Here is a 21,115-nt window from a genome sequence, read left to right on the forward strand (position 1 = left end):
ATAACCCCATGTCTAACTAAGACCCAGCACAGTAAAAAAAATATATATATATATATTATTTTTTAAACAAACAAGGATATCAGAAGATTTTTGAATGGGATCTGTGTTTCTGAAAAGGAACAGTTCAGCAAGCTGATGAATAAGATCTGAGTGGTCTGGCTACAGAAACAGCAATATGCCAGATGGTTTTTTGGACTCATTTGTGATATTTAAAGATCCAAAAAAAGCTCATTTGATTTGAAGGGGGAAAAAGAGGTTGAAAAAAAGGCTAATGGCTAGGGCATAGAGATGGAGAGATTTGGGTGACTCTCGAAAGAGGAGAAGGACCACAGAAGACCTTGTAGAAAAAGGGGGAGAAAGCTGAGAGGCTTAGTAACTTGACTCTCTAATCAGTGATAGAACCCAGATTTAAGTCTGTGCTGCATAATGGATGTATATTCAAAGGACTTTACCTCTGTAATTTACAGATCTCATCTTGCTGCTTTCCTTTTTGGAAATCACCAAATTTCCCTAGATTATTTCTTCAGCAAAAAAAATATGCTATAATAATTTCCTTCTTAGACAAAACAAACTCAAAAAAACCTTCCTACATCCCTCTTCAGCTACTTTCCCATTTTTTTTTTTCCTTCTTCTGTTTTTATAACAAAACTCCTTGAAAGAGTTGGCTATACTTATTATCTCCAGGTAGCTCAAGTGGTAAAGAACATGCCTGCCTATGTAGGAGATGCAGGCGACTCAGGTTCAATTCCTGGGTCAGGAAGATCTCCTGGAGGAGAAAATGGCAATCCACTTCAGTATTCTTGCCTGGGAAATCCCATAGACAAAGGAGCCTGGTGTGGGCTACAGTCCACGGGGTTGCAAAACATGACTGAGTACATGCATTACCTCCATGTCCTTTTTTCTTTTTTTCTTTTTCTTGTTGAACCTCCTCTACTTAGGCTTTCCTCCTCCCTCACACATCCTTATCATTTTCAATGAAGTCAGCAATGGCTTTGCTGACTCAATCCTTATCTTGCAGAATTTCTTAGCAACACCTGATTAACTGATCTTCCTCCTTTTTGGAGCACGTTTTCCTTGGCTTTTGATTTACCACATTCTCTTGGTTTTCCTTCACCGCCCTCCAGCTCCTTCTCAGCCTCCTTTGCTGGACATGTCTCCTTTGCACTTTGCCAGGGCTCAGTCCTGGACTGTCTTCCTTTCTCCAAATACATTAACTTACTAGGTAATTTCATGTAGTCCCATGATGGCTGATTTTATGGTACCCAGTTGTTTGATCAGACTGATACAAGTCTAGATGTTGCTGTGAAGGTGTTTTTTTGACGTGATTAACATCAAAATCAATAGACTTTGAGTAAACCAGATTACTCTCCATAAAGTAAGAAAGCTTCCTATAATCAGTTGAAGACCTTACGAGAAAAGATTGAAGTCTCCTGCAGAGGAAAAAAAATTGGGCCTTCATGCTCAAGACTGCAACATTAAGACTGCTGGAGTTTCCAGCCTGCTGGCCTGTTCTATAGGTTTCAGACTTGCCAACCCCGACATCCTGTGAGCCAAATACACCTCTCTCTGTCTCTGTTGCTTTTGTTTCTCTGGAGAACCCGACATTATATACAATTCGATATCCACGGCATTAAATATCTTTTATGTTTGACTTCCAATTTTTATTTCTAACCCTGACTTCTCCCTTGAATTCCAGATTTGCATACCAACTGCCTACTCAAAAATCTCCATTTGAATAGCAGCAGGTCTCTCACCACACCATGGATTTGTCCAGAACTGTTGCTTTCCACCTCTCCCATCTTTTCCCCTCCTCCCTGAGCGTCCCTGCTTTTAATTAAGGAGTACCCACATCTATCAGGCAAGGTCAAAACCCTGGAGTCATCATTGATTTTTTTCTTTCTTTTACATTCCTCATTCCATCCATTTGTAAAACTAATTAGCATTATCTTCAGATAATATAGTCTCACCTCACTAATCCAAACCTTTGTCATCTCAGCTTGTACCACCACAGTAATTTCCTGACTGGTCTGCGTTCCTCCACTCTGGAGTCTCTATCTTAGTCTGTTCTCCACACAGCAGAGCAATCCTGGAAGGGTGCAAAATAGATCATTTCTCTCTCCTCTCTTGTGACACTTTGGCTTCTTATCACATCAAGAATGAAATCCAAAGTCCTGACTATGGCCTTTGGGATCCGACCCCTGGCTACTTCTCTGACCTCCCTCCCTACCACTTTCTCCCTCACTCATTGAATTATAGACACACTGGTTCCTTTGCAGATCCACAGGCAAATCAGGCAGTCTCCCCATTTAGGAGTTTAGTATACCCTGTTTCCTCTGCTTAGAGAGATTTCCCCCTTAAGTCTTGCTCCTTCATTTCACTCTGGTCTCTGCTTGAGTGCTGAATATTTATATCTTTCCTGACCTCTCTATCCTACTTTATCCTCAGGGTACAAAGAATTCTTTCCAAAAAGTTTTTTTTTTTCTTTCCCCTCCTATGAGGGGAGCAGTGAAGTTAGACTGGTAACTACAGGGATTGGGCATATGGGATCATGGGAAATTTTAAAAAATGGAAACACTACAGTGTGTTTGTGTGATGATGGGAATGATCAGGTGGGAACAAAAAGCTGATGATGCCAGAGAAGAAGGCTAATTTGAGGAGTGAAATTACTGAAGATTGAGAAGTCAAGAAAACATGACAATCCAAACACAAGTGGAGAGGTTGGCCTTCGTTAAAACAAGGATGAAGGCAGGGACTATGCCAGCTTGGTGGTTGTGTTGGAAATAGGTGGGGATTCTTTCTGGTTATACTATTTTCTTAAAGTAAAAAGCCGGTCATCATGAAACAATGGCAAAGTGTAGGTGTTGTTGACTTAAAGAAAAACACAAGAGTTGGTTTATTAAGTTTTATTCAGGATCTTATTGAGAACTATAGCCCAGAGACAGTGCTCATGATGTTTTTTTCTTTTGGCTAGGAAGTCAAGCATGTGTGTGTGTGTGCTTAGTTGCTCAGTCATGTCCGACTCTTTACAACCCCATGGATTATAGCCTGCCAAGTTCCTCTGTCCATGGGATTCTCTTGGCAAGAAGACAGGAGTGGGTTGCCATGCCCTTTTCCAGGGGATCTTCCCAATCCAGGAACTGAACCCAGGTCTCCTGCATTGCAGGCAGGAGCCACCAGGGAAGCCCAGGAAGTCAAGCATACATCTTGATAAAAGATTACTGCTAATCACAAAGGACAGGTATCTCAATGAGTTTAGTGCTTATCTAAGTATGGGAAGATGCAAAAATCTGGGGTCATTGAAATTCTTCCTGAGATATGCTTCTGTTTAAGGACCTGTTTATCCAAAGCATAGAATGCTTTATCCTGCTTCCATCCTGAATTCCTCTCACGTTTGTGGGCAGTTGAATTGGGTTGCAACTTAATCCTTACAGAATTGGGTGTTGAGTGTTGAGGAGGAGGAAATTTCCCAGTCTGACTCTCCTGAGTCCTTGTGGCTAGACTAATAATAAAATTGACGCAAAACAGATTAACAGGAGAAAAAGAAACAAATTTTAATTCATGCCCATGGAGCGCCCATAGAAATGGGATCCATGAAGTGGCCAAAGGAGGCAGCTTTTATATTTTTTAGACAAAGAAACAGTACCTTTGTGAGGAACCAACAGGACAAAGAAACTGAGGTTCTCGGCGCGCAATTAGTGGCAAACATGAACAGAGTGTGTGCTTGGGGGTATATTCAGTTCAGTTCATTCGCTCAGTCGTGTCTGAGTCTTTGCAATCCACTGGACTGCAGCACACCAGACCTCCCTGTCCATCACCAGCTCTTGGAGCTTGATCAAACTCATGTCCATGAGTCAGTGATGCCCAAACAGGTTTGCTTCTATAGGCGTCCTGGCCCTACATTCCCTATCTTTGGTGATAAAGGTGTCCTTCTGCCTCCAGGTGCAGGAGTGCTCTTTCACATGAGTGACTTATTTCTTGCTCTCAGAGAGACAGAAAGGAGAGTCAGAATGTCCTTCTTGCATTGGGGCCATTTCTTTATTTTTGCTGTGCTGTGTCTTCTTTGCTCTGCGTGGGCTTTCTCTAGTTGCATTGAGTGGGGGCTACTCTAGTTGTGGTGCGCGGGCTTCTTATTGCAGTGGTTTCTCTTGTTGCAGAGCACAGGCTCAAGGGCGCATGGGCTTCAGTAGTTGCAGCTCATGGGCTTAGTTGCCCGAAAGCATGTGGGATTTTCCTAGATCAAGGATTGAATCCGTGTCCCTTTCTTTGACAGGCAAATTCTTAACCACTGGACCACCAGAGAAATCCTGGGGCCATTTCTTAAGTAATTAGTTAAAAAAAAAAAATCAGTGTTGAGGCACATTTTGGGGTGGTGTAATCTGGGCCCCAACTTGAGCAATATTCTTTATTTTCCTTTGTTCACAGTGTGTTAGAGGTTTGATATGAAAGTGTCACTCTGGAAATTGGGAAAACAAATATATCAGTGATACAAAGGACTGCTGGGCAGCTTTGGAGACACACTGAGATTAGTGGCCTTGACTTTAAAGTGAAATTACTTTTAATTTCTTTGTTTTCTCCAGCTATGTTTTCTGGTTAAGTAGGGTACAGAATCGGAGAAGGCAATGGCAAGCCACTCCAGTACTCTTGCCTAGAAAATCCCATGGATGGAGGAGCCTGGTAGGCTGCAGTCCATGGGGTCGCTAAGGGCCGGACACGACTGAGCGACTTCACTTTCACACATTGGAGAAGGAAATGGCAACCCACTCCAGTGTTCTTGCCTGGAAAATCCCAGGGACGGGGGAGCCTTGTGGGCTTCCGTCTATGGGGTCACACAGAGTCGGACACGACTGAAGTGACTTAGCAGCAGCAGCAGCAGGGTACAGAATATGTGGATATCTAGATTTAACAAGGGTGGCCTTTGCCAAGTCAGTACAGTTGAGGACTTTGGACCTTATTTGAAGGTTCCTAGGCATCACCAACTCGATGGACATGAGTTTGAGTGAACTCCGGGAGTTGGTGATGGACAGGGAGGCCTGGTGTACTGTGATTCATGGGGTCGCAAAGAGTCGGACACGACTGAGCGACTGAACTGAACTGAACTGAGAGAGCTACTGAAGGTATGACCAGAGAAGATTTGAGTGTCAGAAAGGTGACTCCAGCTCAGTGTGTATTTGTGTGTGTGTGTTAGAAAGGCTTATTGAGGAATGGTAGTTTAGTACAATAGTACCATTGATCAAACACTTACATAGACCCATTAATAGTGTGCTTAGACAACAGCTCAGGAACAGAGGGTCTTTTCCAGCATTTTCTGCACACTTACTATATATAACAGTTTCCAGGAGGGCATAATAAATCAAGCAAAGTTTTGCCTTCTCAAAACTCTGTTAGATTTAGATGGTTTGTGTAGTTTTTTTAGGTTTTTGGGGACACTTAAGAGGGAAGGAGTGATAAACACTCAGATAGAAATCAGGCAAGCCCTCCCAGAGAAGGTGACATTTCAAATGAGCTCTGAGGGAGGAGGCCCTTAGGGAGGGAAGATAATTTTAGGCAGGAGGAATAACAGGAACCCAGTCAAGAAAGGCAAGATGGAACAAATGCTGCCTGCTGAGAGATGGGGGCGATGAGGCTCTTTTCCCATTAACCAGCAACTAAACAGAACTAAGAGTTGGACACGACTGAGCGACTTCACTTTCACTTTTCACTTTCATGCATTGGAGAAGGAAATGGCAACCCACTCCAGTGTTCTTGACTGGAGAATCCCAGGGACGGGGGAGCCTGGTGGGTTGCCGTCTATGGGGTCGCACGAAGTTGGACACGACTGAAGCGACTTAGTGGCAAACAGAACTAAGGCGTTCTCTCTATTTCCCAATTCTGGGCCTGGAATTGCAGCAAGAATCCTTTGAAAGGAAAGTGAAGCTTTTTTTAATGGTGATTAAAAAAAAAAAACATAAAAAGTAACTACATGGGGCTACTCTTGGGATTTGTGTTATTAACATAATCTGCTCACTTAAGAACAGTGTGAAGGGGACTTCCCTGGTGGTGTAGTGGTTGAAACTGTGCTTCCAGTACAGAGGGGCATGGGTTTTGCTTTTAGCATATTAAATGATTTTAAAGTCCTTCTGTATCCTAAGACATGCTTTTGAAATAAACCGTAGTTTCTAAAGATTTTTAAGAATGCAGAGACCCTGATTCGTGGATTGTTTTCTGTAGCTTAAATGAAATAAGGCATATATATGGTTAATGCAGAGCTCAGCATCACAGCCAGGAGTAAATGTTAAGTTTTCTCCCTTGATCCCAGCTTTCTTTCCTTCACATTTTCCATTCTTTGCTCTCTTAAGTCATCTTGTTTCCTGAACACTTATGTGCTAGAACAATCCTCTCTTCTCAGGACTCCAGAATTGTCGTGGTTCGTGCACGGGTTGGAAAAAAATTTTCAGACATTAGACAGAATGAGAGGGAAATAAAGTTTATTAGAGCGGGAGATGCTGTTAGAATAGTGGGCCAGCTCAAGCGAGAACTGACATTGAACCCTTATACCCAGGGTACAAGGAGCGGGATAGGGGTCTTGTGGGTCATTTGCTGATTGGATGAGGCACATATACTGGGTGGGGGAAAGAGTAAGGCAAATACCTTCTCCCTGTGGGGTAAGGGGGGAGGCAGGTTATACGGCTCAGGAGGATCTGAAATCCATTAATAGTTACAACACGGGGGAGAAAGGACAATAAGGGTCTGGTTTTTCCGTACCTGCATTCCAAGACCCTCCTTGGTTTTCTCTGCTCTTTCCTCTTTGGGTCACTGCAAGAATCAGGTGAGACATGCACAGAAATAACCACCGAACAGGGAGAGTGTCAGTTTAGCGTCTTGTAGGGGAACAAAACTTGTCACCCCAAAATGTGTCTCTTTGGTTTGAGGATTCTTTGGGGTCGATTATTTTTAAGAAACAGAACCTCAGGAAGAACTTTTTACCTTGTCCCCTTACCTGCCAACAGGGCCTATTCCAGGAAAAACAATTATCATCATAGAAAACTTAAGTAAAACGTGAACTAGGTGTGGCAGACTGGGGGAACTTAGCAAGGCCTGTTTGATTGAGGTTCTCTCTGGGTCCCACTGTGCCTGAGTGCATGTTTGCTCAGTTGGTTTGCAACCCTATGGACTGTTAGCCCACCAGATTCCTCTGTCCATGAGATTCTTCAGGCAAGAATACTGGAGTGGGTTGCCATGCCCGCCTCCAGGGGATTGTCCCAACTCAGGGATCAACCCCAGGGCTCAAACCCGCATTTTTTTGTCTCCTGCACTGGCAGGTGGATTCTTTACCACTAAGCCACCTGGGAAACCTGCATGACCCAACAAATGTTTATCAGACATTTGCTCATTTTCTTCTTCCTGTAAATGTCCTTTCTTGCCTTTGAAGTCCTAAACCCTTTACCTCCTACTTCTCTGGGACAGTATACAAGCTTCAACCTGCCTAACTTTTCCTTGGACCTCATATTCTAATGTTAATTTAGTACATATGTAATTAAGTTTTATGTTCTCCTGTAATTTGTCTCATGACAATTTAATTCCTTGACCTCTAGAAGAACCTAGGAGACTGGAGAAAAGGTTTTTTTCCCCTCCTCCAAATATATATAGTGTGTGTGTGCACACGTGTGTGTGCGCCTACATTCAGAACCTGAGAGGCTTCACTAAGCCTCTGCCTTGCACTGGGAAAGGGACTCAAAGAAGCAAATTGTGGCTTCATGGATTCTTTCGAGACCAGCAACCCTTTCACCTGAGCGTGCTTCAGTCAGGCAGTAACAATCACAGTGGGGAAGGCATTCAGTTATTTATTTATTTAGCAAATATTCATAGCCACCTACCAGTACCACGTGCTGAGTAAGAATATGAGGAGGTATGAGAGAGTGTGGCTCAACGGGGCAGCTGGCTGCAAGTGGCTGGCATGGCTGGAGTTAAATATACTCTCAGTTTTCCTTAAGACAAACATGACAAACCAAAATCTGAGTGGGATAAGGAAGAAGTACTACAAAGCGAAGTTATGCTTGGTAAGAATTTGTCACTTTTCAGAATTAGTCAGGATGGACTGGAAGTTTCTTTTAAAAGACATCACTTCCTTTACAGAATCACCAGACTGAGTAATCCATTACAACAGGGTAATGGATCCCAAACTGCTGTTCACTAGAATCATTCAGGGAGTTTTAAAAAACCTCAGACGCCCAGGTCGCAGCCAATACCAATTATTAATACAACAGGATGTTTGGGAGTGTGTACCAGGTGTCATTATTTTTAAAGTTCTTTGCCTGATCACATTCGGTAACAAAGTTCCAGAGTCAGTGCCTGAGGGCATAGTCCAGTTCAGTTAAGGCACACTCTTTTTGTTCCGGTTCCACACATTTCCTTAAATTGCGTTTGCACCTTTCTTGGGTTGGGGGCGCTGTGAGCAGGAAGAGGATGTGCTGTCACCCAATTAGGAGATCCCACTTTGCTAAGCCCATCCGCGTAGTCGCCAGGGCTGCACGAGGAGTGGATTTTTGCTTTGTCATTCTGACTCTGGCGGTTTGCCCGCCCACTTAAGAGGAGGGCGTGGCTTCTCGGAGCCACTGGGAATCCGCGGACCTTTCGCTCAGTTTGCCCCAGTCCCGCATTGCATCCAGACTGAAGGCGCGCTAGCACGGCCGGAGGACCGCCGGGTGTCCAGGGGCTCGCGTTCGTGTAAGCTTCAGGTTCACTGAAAACGGAGGAAGCCTGGAGCCCCCGGGCTGTGAGCTCGCCGGGCCCGGAGCATCCTCCTGTCGGATGCCTTGGGGATGCAGGGGGAAGGGAGACGTCTGAAGGCGTGTCTGAGCAGGGGTGAGGCTTCTCCAGGCGAGGGAGCTTTTTGGCGTCGGTCATTGTTTCGCCCGGGTGGGTGAAAGCTTAGCGCGTCGGTAGGTGAGACCGGCCCTCTGTCGATTGGTTTCCTGTCTCTAGCTTTTCTCTACAGGGACGGTTTGCAGAATATTGGAGAAAAATGGGGTTTTGTATCATTTCGTAGAGCACGAGTCTTGAAATGTAGGTGCAAATACGATGAATAGTTTGACAGAGCCTTGTCAGCCTTAAGCGAGTGTAACAATTTAAGGATGCCTTTCGAGTAATCGTCACACCACTGAATCTTCAGAAATTGCGAGAGGTTGGCAAGTCATATGTGTCTCTGTGTGTGCAAGCGGGGAGACCACGCTCAGACTGCTGTGACTCCCCAGGCTGTTACAGGAGACAGCGAAGAGGAACTGGTGCTCATCTCACTGTATCAGGCAGGGTAGGCGTTTAAAGGCTACACTGCATTGCCAGGTTTGAATCCTGGCTCTGCTGTTGGGTAGCTTGCTTGAATTTGGGCAGAAAGTGTTTCTGTGCCTCTTCCCTATCTGTGAAATGGACCTGATAAAACATATTACGAAACGGTAGTGGTGAAGATCCAGTATTAATATATGCAAAGCACTGCAGAATCGGTCCTGCTATTATTGTTATTATCAGACTATACTTTTGGGTGCTTCGGTGGATTTAGTCTGATGAATGGACCTGATGTCAGGATAACTGGAGTCTATTTTTAATTCTCACTGACTCATTCTCTACCTGAGTTCACCCGTTTGTAAAATTGGACCAGTTGCACCCAGGCTGTCATGTAGGGTGTTGCTTTATTATTTCAAGGCTCTTAAATAAAAGCACCCTCAGTGGGCATAGTGTCCTTAATCTTGCCCCGTGGTTTCAGATTTCAAAGAAACGTTGGAAGTTGGTTTTCTGCATACTTTAGCCATGCAGAGTTCAAAGGAAGATTTAAGTTGGGAGGTGTTTTTAATCAAAACTGAGATAATTGTGCCTTAGCCTTCTTTATGAGGCTTTTCTGAATTCTGGACTTGCCGGGAAAGTAGGACGCGTATTTTAGCGAGCCTTGTTTATCTTAGAATCCGGCCGGAACCCTGGGGTTTTCGCGGGCCGCGACGCCACGTTTCCAGGCCGCATGCCGGTGCGCGGGTCCGAGACCCGAGCCGGCGCGCGGCCGTGGTCAAGGTCAGGGCCGGGGCCCGGGCTGGGGCCGGGCGGTCGCCGGGGGGCGTGCAGTTGGGGACGCGGAAGCCCCGCCCTCGCCGCGCACTTCCCGCCGCGGCCCCGGGGCGGAAAGACTGACCGGCTCCGCTCTGCTTTTGTGCCACAGAGGACCGGCTGGGCCTCGAGGAAGCGCTGTCCGAACGGACCTCCAAAACCCCTGTGAAACGGAGAAAGATAGGCCACCATGGTCCGACCCTGAAGGTAGGTGGGGGACCTTAACGTCTCTTTTACCCGCCTGAACTGGAAACAAGCTCACCGAGCCGGTCGTGGTCTCAGACCCAGGGTGATTGTGAGCGAACCTCCACAAGGAGCACATCCTTAGACAAACGAAGAAACGCGGGCGCCAGCTCACGTGTGAATCGACGTGGATGAGACACGTTTCAGAACTGGGGAGCTACATCTCCTTTCCTTCCTATGTCCCTCCCTCTCTCTTCCAGTAAATCTAAATAACTTTTTTTTTTTTTGTATTTTAGAAGCAGTGTAAACTGCTGAAAGTGAGTTATTTAGAGAAGTATGGAGAAAAGTGGGTCAGGGAATGGTTATCTTTGTCCGGACCCTATCATCTTCCTTTTTAATTCGCAGGGAGGGAAACCCAGACACCCCAGGCTCAGGGGAGAGCGACCTCAAGCTCCTGGAGTGAGTTCATTTCCGTGCAGTGGTCTCTTTTCTAGCTCAGAGTTAACCGGGTAGAACCAAAGGAAAGAAAGCAATCTTTCCTTTGGGTGGTGGTGAGCTGGTGGCAGTCCTCCCTTAGGACCATCTACTGAGGGTTGGATGGGTCATGGCCTACCTCACTGGCCCAGTGCTGGCGGGCAGGGTACACCTTTGGAGGGATATGCAACATGGATGATGTTCTATTAACACATCAGGTGTGGGGGATACTCAGAATCTTATCACCTTGCTATATCTGCTTTAATTTTTGCTGATTTTTTTTTTTTGGTCGTCCTTGTTTAATTGTATCTGTAACTTTGAAGAAATGGAACTCCTACTTGACCAGTGCTGTCTTAAGTAAGCTTGAATTCTCAGTTAAGTCCAACAGTGTATTTAGATATGTTTGCCTTCAGGATGACTAACAATTAATTTGCATTTACTATCTTTTTTTATAAAAGAATCATTTATTACCTTTTTGAAGAATGGGTATAGAAAATGGCGATAGACTTCAAAGACACAGTAAATAATGGAAAATAATTGAAATAAAAAGGCATTTGTTGTTTAGTTGCTCAGTCATGTCCTACTCTTTTTGCTTCCCCATGGACTGGTGCCTGGGTCCTCTGTCAATGGAATTTCCCAGGCAAGAATACTCGAGTGGGTTCCGTTGCCATTTTCCCCTTCAGGGAATCTTCCTGACCCAGGGATCAAACCCACATTCCCCCCAGTCTGCATTGGCAGGCAGATTCTTTACCACTGAGCCACCCCTACAAAGGCTTTTAGCTTGATATAAAATATATTGTGTTACTCAGACCTTTAGTTTGCAAGTAAAATGAAACAAAGTCCTATTAATATTCCTTTCTGTCTGATCTCTCTACTTGTGTCATAAATTTGCACTTAGAAAGGTGTATAGGCATTTGAATTTGTATCAATTCTATAGATGATCCTGGCTTTAATACGAATGGGAGTAAAAAGAATGTTTATGAATTTTTTAATAAGCTTTGCACCCACTTAATTGATAAGATCGGATATTCTCAATTCTGTATGACCATAGTTAATTTTAGCCATTTAACGAAGTGCAGTGCCATGAACGAAAAGCCTACTGACAAATTATAATTAAAATTAAAAAAATTATTTAGCACACCTCTTCCAAGTAAACATCACTCTCCTTTTATCATTTATTTTTGATTTTTAATGAGTACTAAAAAATGAAAGAATACAGCTAGGTAAGAAATGTTTATGAATTTGCAGCAGATTGACCACATTTGGGGCCAAATGGCAGGTCCTGAAATTATTAGGGAAAATTGGATATGAGTGGAGAAAGGCATTTATTTGGTGGAGAATTGAGTGCTTATAGGATTAGTGCTAAATCCTTTTAAAGTCCACACCTTAAAGGTTAAGATTTCCTGCTTTAATTGCAACTTAAATAATGAAGTGGGAGTTCATAAAAATGTCTGCTTTTCTTTTCTCCTCTTAATATTGTTTCTTCATTTACCTTCCTTTACCCTCAATAAACAGCAGCAGCACCAAAACCTACCTTGCATTCACAGTGAATTGTAGGAGACCAGGGAGTAGGGTCCTACTGGAAGGAACTGATAAGTTTAGATGACTACCTATATGATAAAGGCTTTAAAGAAGTGCCTTTCAAAAAAACTGCAGTCACCTGGAATGTTTGTTAAACATGGTATGCTGGGCTATATCTGAGGTGTTATTCATTGAACTCTCTGGAAGGGGCTAGGTTCTGCCTTTTAATTTATTTTAAAGAAGCCCCCTCAGGTAATTCTTACGCTATATATCCTGTTTTGAGATTTACTTTAACATATGAGGTAGTTTGGTCAAGATTAGTTGCTAAATAATTAGAATTGAGGAAAACCAAAACAAAAGATATGGCTTAATACCCAAAAGGTATTTTAGTTAAATATTTTAGTATAAAGGTAAATATTTTAGTTCTTTAAGAGCAAGTTTGCAAATTTTCTTACAGGAAATCTTATATGTAAATCAGCATCTCCTGGATTCTAGAGTTCTGAAACCACTTGTACAAAATGCCTCTTGGTGGTATTGAAAGGAAAAGCAAAGTGAGTGAAAAAGCACTTGCTGGAATACGAAGGGCCAAATATAAGACTTAAGTAGTTTGAGAGAATAACTTGGGAAGATAAGACTAAAACTTGCAACATGGGACTTCATTTATTCCAGACAGTAACAGGAGAGGTGACAGACACAGAGCAGTACGTTTTGATGAACATCCAAGTGAATTTTGGAACTAGTGTCGGGGAAGCTCAGGGGTGGGCACTGAAAGAGGCAAGTGTCCTTTCAAGCTGAACTTCTAAAGTTACCAGAAACCAGAAACTCCTGATTGAATGGACATCAGGAAATGGAGCGGTAATTTAATAACTCTGCCTAGTCCACTTTCTTTCTTAATACTCTACTAAAATGAGTAGAAAACTCGATTCTCTCCTCTGAGACAGTCCCTTCTGGGGAGATTAGTAATGTGTGTGCTTTTCAGCCTAAGGAGTGTTGAAGGACTGCTTTGACCTTGGTTTCTTAAGAAGGTAAGAGGTAAAGACTAACAGTGTTTAAAAGGGGCATAGATTGTTTGTACTGCAAATATATTTATCTGGCGCTGATTCTACAATACAGTTTTTAGTAGCTGTGAATCTATGGTGAGACCCAATGCCTTCTCCTTTCGCTTTAACCAAGAGATGACTCAAACCTCTTTGCTGTCTGTCCTGGTACAATGGTGTCACTGTTCTGGTCCAGGCTTCAGATTTCTTTTCACCTTTATGTTTTGTGTTCATTTCGCCAGGCCTGACTGTTTCCCATGCAGGTGCCTTCTGCCTCTGTTAAGTTTTGCCCAGGCTGCTTCAGGTACTCACTGCCTCCTGCCTCTATAGTCTCTTAACTGGCTGCCTTCTTCTCTCTTCCTGCCCTTCCTGTCCATCTTCTGCATAGTCATTTTCCTGACTGCTTGTTTGCTGCCCCTGGATCTGCATCCAGGATAAAGTGTACATTTCTTAATTTGGTTTTCTGTGTTCCCCAGGGTTTGGCCCCAACCTGCTTTTCTGGTTGTCTCTTGTTCTGCTCCCTTGCCTATACTGGAAGCTCGTGGGAATACTGTTGCAGCTATAGTCCCTAACATTTCCCTCCTTTGGTCTGTTCTTTATTTCATTTCAAAAGTCATTTTCTGACTTGTCTTCCTGCTCAGACCCATTTTTCCACCTGGCTCAGAGTACAAGGCCAGATTTACCTCTTTCCCCTCCTCTGCTCCCTCAGTACTCCCACAAATCCCTGTCTCTGGGAAAAGAGGAGTCCTGCCAATATCAAGAGTGAAGAGCTAGACTTATTCTTAGTGCCTGTGTTTCCAGATCTGTCTTCAGATCTCATCAGATATTTAAATGAGCGTGCCTACCAATGAGAGAGTAGCTACCATGTATTGAATGTGTCTTCTGTGCTAGCTTCTAAGTGCTGTGATCTCTAGTTGATTTAATCCTACAAGAGTGCTGTGAAGGAGGTGGTGTGATCCAGTTTTCCACATGACAGAGTGGAGGCCCTCAGAACTTAAGGAGTATGCCCAGACAACACAGCGGCAAAGCCAGGATGGAGCACAGGGCTGTCTGTAAAGCTCACTGTGCTGTTCTCACACTTCTGGCACTTGGCTTTGTGTTATCTCTTTTGGGATGCATGCCTGATCTCTCGGGTGTGATTGTATATTCATGACTCACGGCTGAGCCCATGCAGATCTTGGTATTCCTGGCATAGTTCTGGCAAATTGGCGTTGGTGTGCAGCATATTTGCAGGCTGGAATTGCATTCCTCTGTGCCTACTACGTTGTACCTTCCTTTAGGACAAAAATGGCTTACTTTTGTGTCTTCCATGTGTTGTATTAATACCGGATATGCACTCAGTAAATACTTGTAGAATGAGTGATTGATGGCAGAGCTAGAGGACTGACTTGAGTGAGGGATTTAGCCATGAGGTGTCTGATTTTCTGAAAGTGGACTGTCTCTATCAGCAGTTGTGCCCAAAGTGGTTCAGGAGAGGTTCTAGGCAGCATATAATGCAGTTCAGACTTTCAAGGAGCTGTGTGATTGGAACATTGTCCACTTAAACGTGTTATGTAGCTGTGTCCAGGTCAACTGAGAAGAAAGTCACATTATGTCTACTTCAGTTCAGTCAGTTCAGTCGCTCAGTCGTGTCCGACTCTCCGCGACCCCATGAATCACAGCACGCCAGGCCTCCCTGTCCATCACCAACTCCCGGAGTACACTCAAACTCATGTCCACAGAGTCGGTGATGCCATCCAGCCATCTCATTCTCCGTCGTCCCCTTCTCCTCCCGCCCCCAACCTTTCCCAGCATCAGAGTCTTTTCCAGTGAGTCAACTCATCGCATGAGGTGGCCAAAGTATTGGAGTTTCAGCTTTAGCATCAGTCCCTCCAATGAACATCCAGGATTGATCTCCTTTAGAATGGACTGGTTGGATCTCCTTGCAGTATAAGGGACTCTCAAGAGTCTTCTCCAACATGTCTACTTAGCTGATGCTTATTGAGCCCCGGTATTCTCCCTGTGAGTTAGGCCCTGTCCTTGTCATCTGTAACATCTGTAGGGCAATGTGCATATTTAAAAATACATCTGTCACCTGATGTTTGCAATACGGTTTTTTACAAAGAGTTACAGCCACTCTGATTGACAGAGAAGTCATCTGATGGGTGGCATTTACAAATGAGGAAAGTCAAACTATGAAGAAAGCACTAATTTTAACTCTGGCCTCGAGGGCTGAGTTTTTCCAAGGCTGCCTCCTTTAGAAGCCACACACCCGGTGCTTCCCTACCCCTAGCCTATCAAAACGATGTTCCTGGTCATTGCTGGCTTCTGAGATGTCCCAGGAGAGTTGATAATGGCTCTTACAATGGGAAATGTTCTCTTTTCATCTCACACCCTTGTTTATGTTAGTTGTTGGGGTTTGGCAAGTCAGCCAGTACTTGGTTTTCTGAAGTGTCAGTTAAATGTATGACTTTAAACCACAGAGCAAGGGTGGAGGTTTTATGTACTCTAAAGTATCTCAATGGGTGGGTCCAAGTTATTTTGTGGGACATGACTGTCATTTTATCTTTTACTTCAGTTAACAGTAAAGCCTTATTTGAATAGAACAGTTATTCAAAGCCTCTTTTAGATACAGAGTATTTTCAAAGAATCTGCTGAAATCCATTTATAGAAAAATAAACATAAAGAATTTTGCGTATAATTTCAGACTCACTTTGTGGCCCAGATTTAGAATATCTAGTGGAGTGGTTTACCTTTCAAAGTGCTATACACAACTGTCGCCTCAGTTGTGTCTGACTCTTTGCGACCCTATGGGCTGTAGCCCATCAGGCTCCTCTGTCCATGGGATTCTCCAAGCAACAATACTGAAGTAGGTTGCCATGCCCTCCTCCAGGGGTTCTTCCTAACCCAGGGATTGAACCTGCATTTTTTATGTCTCCTGATTTGACAGACGGGTTCTTTACCACTGGCGATACCTGGGAAGCTTAACTGAAGCCTTAGTAGGTTTAAAAATTTTATTATATAACAGATTTCACTGGTATTATTATAGTGAGATATATTTCTGTTTTCCTCCTATGTATTTAGCCTTTAAAACATTTTTCTGCTCCTAAAACAATATCCAGGAGTGAAGCTACTGGTTTGTTACATTTTTTTCTGTTTAGTGTTTTAATGTTTATTAAACATTTGCTACCTTTGGGGTAACTGAAGGTAACTACTCAGCAGTTGTAAATATTGTCAAATCTGTTATGTAATTCTGATTCATTCAATACTTATAGTAGCATTATGACAGAGTAGTAGTATTCATGTTTTACAGATGAGGAGACCAGAGGCTGACAGGTTAAGCAGCCTGTCTAAGGAAACGCTAATAGGTCATGATTGGGCTTCCCCCATGGCTCCAGTGGTGAAGAATCCACCTGCAATGTGGGAGACACAGGAAATGTGGGTTCAGTCCCTGGGTAGGGAAGATCCCCTGGAGGAGGAAACGGCAACCCACTCCAGTATTCTTGCCTGGAGAATCCCATGAACTGAGGAGCCTGGTGGGCTACAGTCCATAGGGTTGAAAAGAGTAGGATATGACTGAGCACGCATGCATCACACATGATTGGAACCCAGCTTTGCCTTCTTCCACTGTCCATGGAGTTTTCAGAAGCTCATTTTAAAAACAGATAATCTGCCTTGATCATTGCCAAGTTTACCTTTAATAGAAAAGGCAAACAAAGCAAAAACATACACCTAAAAACGTAGCCAGTATATTAAAAAGCAGAGACATTACTTGCCAACCAAGGTCCGTCTAGTCAAGGCTATGGTTTTTCCCGTGGTCATGTATGGATGTGAGAGTTGGACTGTGAAGAAAGCTGATCGCCGAAGAATTGATGCTTTTGAACTGTGGTGTTGGAGAATACTCTTGAGAGTCCCTTGGACTGCAAGGAGATCCAACCAGTTCATTCTAAAGGAGATCAATACTGGGTGTTCATTGGAGGGACTGATGCTAAAGCTGAAACTCCAATACTTTGGCCACCTCATGCGACAAGTTGACTCACTGGAAAAGACTCTGATGCTGGGAAAGATAGGGGGCAGGAGGAGAAGGGGACGACAGAGGGTGAGATGGCTGGATGGCATCACCGACTCTGTGGACATGAGTTTGAGTGAACTCCGGGAGTTGGTGATGGACAGGGAGGCCTGGCGTGCTGTGATTCATGGGGTTGCAAAGAGTCGGACACGACTGAGTGACTGAACTGAACTGAAAGGAGATGAAAATGAAAAAGAACATGTACATAACACCCTTCTACTCTGACAAATCAAACTACGCCTTCACCATGTCTCTTTACAGCTTATCCTGGCAGGATGAAGGGAGAAAAACTTCTGTGCAAGAAGGAACAGGAAAGTGTCAGGAGGTAGCTAATAGCAGGTATCTTAGCATGCAGGACTAACCCAACTGGTTCCTAGCTTGGCTCAGAGGTCTCTTAAATATCTCTTTGTTATAGATTAATCGGGCAATAAAAACCCACTGGAAAAGATAGTGAATCCTGTGTGACTTTTAAAATTTGACCATAGAGAGACCTGTAACACACTGTAACATTCATCCGTCCTGTTATGTTTGTGTTGAACACTGAGGGTTGTGGAAGGAGCTTAAGAATGCTTGGAACAAATTAATCTGAACTCCTAGCAAAGGGACTGAACAGTAACATTGGAGAAAAATATTGAAGAAAAGAAGAAAGGGAATAGAGGCATTATGAAGCCTTTAGCAGCAACTCCAGTCTTCAAATGATCAGGGGAAATCCTTAGATTTGCTTAAATATATAGCTCATCCCATATTCATGAAATATTTGTGCACAGTTCAGTTTCAGTTCAGTTCAGTCACTCAGTCGTGTCCGACTCTCTGCGACCCCATGAATCACAGCACGCCAGGCCTCCCTGTCCATCACCAACTCCAGAGTTCACTCAAACTCATGTCCATTGAGTCGGTGATGCCATCCAGCCATCTCATTCTCTGCCATCCCCGTCTCCTCCTACCTCCAACCCCTCCTAGCATCAGACTCTTTTCCAGTGAGTCAACTCGTCGCATGAGGTGGCCAAAGTATTGGAGTTTCAGCTTTAGCCTAAGTCCTTCCAATGAACGCCCAGGATTGATCTCCTTTAGAATGGACTGGTTGGATTTCCTTGCAGTCCAAGGGACTCTTAAGAGTCTTCTCCAGCACCACAGTGACTTTCTGAGGATGCTATATGTTTCTGAGGTTCTTAGCAGCAGGGATCTAGCAGACAACAAATTTAGCACTGGAAATCACAACTTAATAACATAATGCTTGTCTTGATGTGTGCTGTTGCTCTGAGCAAGTTGTGTGGGCTGTTATCTCCTGAGAAATCCCTGTAAATGGTATTAGTAATACTTTATAAGTAGGTTGGGAAAATTCATTTACTTTTCTAAAGCATTTAAAAATTCTTTGATGAAAGGCTCTGTGTGGAGCAAATTGGTGCTAGCCTGTTTTCCATACTCTGAGCTAGGGGAAAATAGACACCTTAGGGTGGGAAGGTTGGCTTGTCTTTTGGAGTTCATCTATAAATTGCTTTTATTGAATTTGAAATGGATATCAGAAAGCCCCCAAAATATGGTTAACTATAAAACCAAACTCTTTGGGATTAAGAACTTGGGACTATGAGTTTTCACCAAAGATATAAAACAGGTTAAGTATTAGTTTCTACTTGGCCAGGCTTGGGGTAAAATATGGCCCTTAGATGATCCTGGGCCCCGACTTTGTTCTCCTGTTGCTTTTTCTTCATTTCAGAGAAGAAACAAGGCTGGATTATGAAAAGCAGTCAACTTTTATTATCTATGTGTGAGATCTATTTCTTACACTAGAGAAGTTCATCTTTTGCTGCCAAATAAGTTGCAGTAGGTGCTGGAACAAAGTTTTTCATCTACGCTTACACATTGAAATGTGTCTACTCAAATATATCCATGTGAAAACAGTTCAGCTTGGAAGATTTACAAACACGTTCTTGCTTTAGGGGAGCTAACAGTCTAATTTGTTGCTATTCAGTAACTAAGTCACGTTCAACTCTTTGCAACCCCATGAACTGCAGGAAGCCTGGCTTCCCTGTCCTTCACTGTCTCCTGGAGTTTGCTCAAACTCATGTCATTGAGACACTGATGCCATCCAACCATCTCATCCTCTGTTGCCCCTTTTTCCTCCTGCCCTCAATCTTTCCCAACATCAGAGTCTTTTCCAATGAGTCAGCTCTTTCTTTTCATCAGGTGGCCAAAGGATTGGAGCTTCAGCTCCAGCGTCAGTCCTTCCAATGAATATTCAGAGTTGATTTCCTTTAGGATTGACTGGTTTGATCTTGTGTCCAAGGGACTCTCAAGAGTCTTCTCCAGCACCAGTATGAAACCATCAATTCTTTGGTGCTCAGACTTGTTGATGGTCGAACTCTCAGATCCATACGTGACTACTGGAAAAACCATAGGTTTGACTGTGCTTACCTTTGTTGGCAAAGTAGTGTCTCTGCTTAATACGGTGCCTAGGTTTGTCATAGATTTTCTTCCAAGGAGCAAGCGTCTTTAAAAATATTTCATGGCTGCAGTCACTGTCTACAGTGATTTTGTAGCCCAAGAAAATAAAATCTGTCACTGTTTCCATTTTTTCCCCATTTGCCATGAAGTGATGGACTGGATGCCTTGGTCTTAGTTTTTTGAATGTTGGGTTTTAAGCCAGCTTTTTCCCTCTCTGCTTTCACCTCCAAGAGGCTCTTTAGTTCCCCTTCACTTTATGCCCTTAGGGTAGTATCATCTGCATATCTGAGGTTACTGATGTTTCTCTCTGCAATCTGATTCCAGCTTGTACGTCATCCAGCCTGGCATTTCACATGGTGTACTCTGCATAAAAGTTGAATAAGCTTGGTGACAATACACAGCCTTGACCTACTTTTTCCCAATTTTGAACCAGTCCCTTGTTTGAACAGTCTAATACAGCAGGATGATATATATGTACAAGTAACAATAATGCATACTGTTTTTGAAAAACAGATGTTTCTTTCTGAATTTTAACCCCACTTTAAGAAAATAATGGTGAACAAAAATAGTAATATAACTATTTTTGAGTAACTTAATACTAGCCTTGCTGGCATATCGAATGCAGCACTTTCACAGCATCATCTTTTAGGATTTGAAATAGCTCAACTGGAATTCCATCACCTCACTAGCTTTGTTCATTGTGATGCTTCCTAAGACCCACTTGACGCTTGGAAGAAAAGTTATGACCAACCTAGACACCATATTAAAAAGCCAAGACATTACTTTGCCAACAAAGGTCCATCTAGTCAAGCTATGGTTTTTCCAGTAGTCATGTATGGATGTGAGAGTTGGACTATAAAGCTGAGCGCCGAAGAATTGATGCTTTTGAACTGTGGTGTTGGAGAAGACTCTTGAGAGTCCCTTGGACTGCAAGGAGATCCAACCAGTCCATCCTAAAGAAGATGAATCCTGAGTGTTCATTGGAAGGACTGATGCTGAAGTTGAAACTCCAATACTTTGGCCCCTGATGCAAAGAACTGACTCATTTGCAAAGACCCTGATGCTGGGAAAGATTGAAGGTGGGAGGAGAAGGGGACGACAGAGGATGAGATGGCTGGATGGCATCACCGACTCTGTGGACATGAGTTTGAGTGAACTCCGGGAGTTGGTGATGGACAGGGAGGCCTGGCGTGCTGTGATTCATGGGGTCGCAAAGAGTCGGACAGGACTGAGCGACTGAACTGAACTGAACTGAAACTCTCAAGAGACAGGGAGGCCTGGTGTGCTGCAGTCTATGGGTTCGCAAAGAGCCGGACACGACTGAGCGACTGAACTGAATACT

The 21,115-nt window shown here is 43.6% G+C and overlaps 1 protein-coding gene across 3 annotated transcripts in view; it reads left to right on the forward strand.

Annotated features, from left to right (window-relative positions):
- Positions 1–8,553: 8,553 nt before the first annotated feature.
- Positions 8,554–21,115, forward strand: part of TXNRD1 (thioredoxin reductase 1) — a 61,042-nt gene continuing 48,480 nt past the window's right edge. Inside the window, exons 1-2 of one of the 3 annotated variants that reach the window (XM_055394296.2) lie at positions 8,554–8,703; positions 10,181–10,275. Coding sequence is in view for 1 of the 3 variants with exons in the window: in XM_055394295.2 (XP_055250270.2) it covers positions 8,799–8,841; positions 10,181–10,275 (138 nt within the window). In the remaining 2 variants the exon portion in view is untranslated. Of the gene's footprint in view, positions 8,842–8,899; positions 8,919–10,180; positions 10,276–21,115 lie in introns of those variants that run through there. The other 2 variants (XM_055394295.2, XM_055394297.2) reach the window with 2 other exon arrangements.

Source organism: Moschus berezovskii, chromosome 6 (assembly GCF_049115385.1).
Source record: "Moschus berezovskii isolate FMDL1 chromosome 6, NW_MosBer_1.0, whole genome shotgun sequence".
Classification (NCBI taxonomy): Eukaryota; Metazoa; Chordata; class Mammalia; order Artiodactyla; family Moschidae; genus Moschus; species Moschus berezovskii.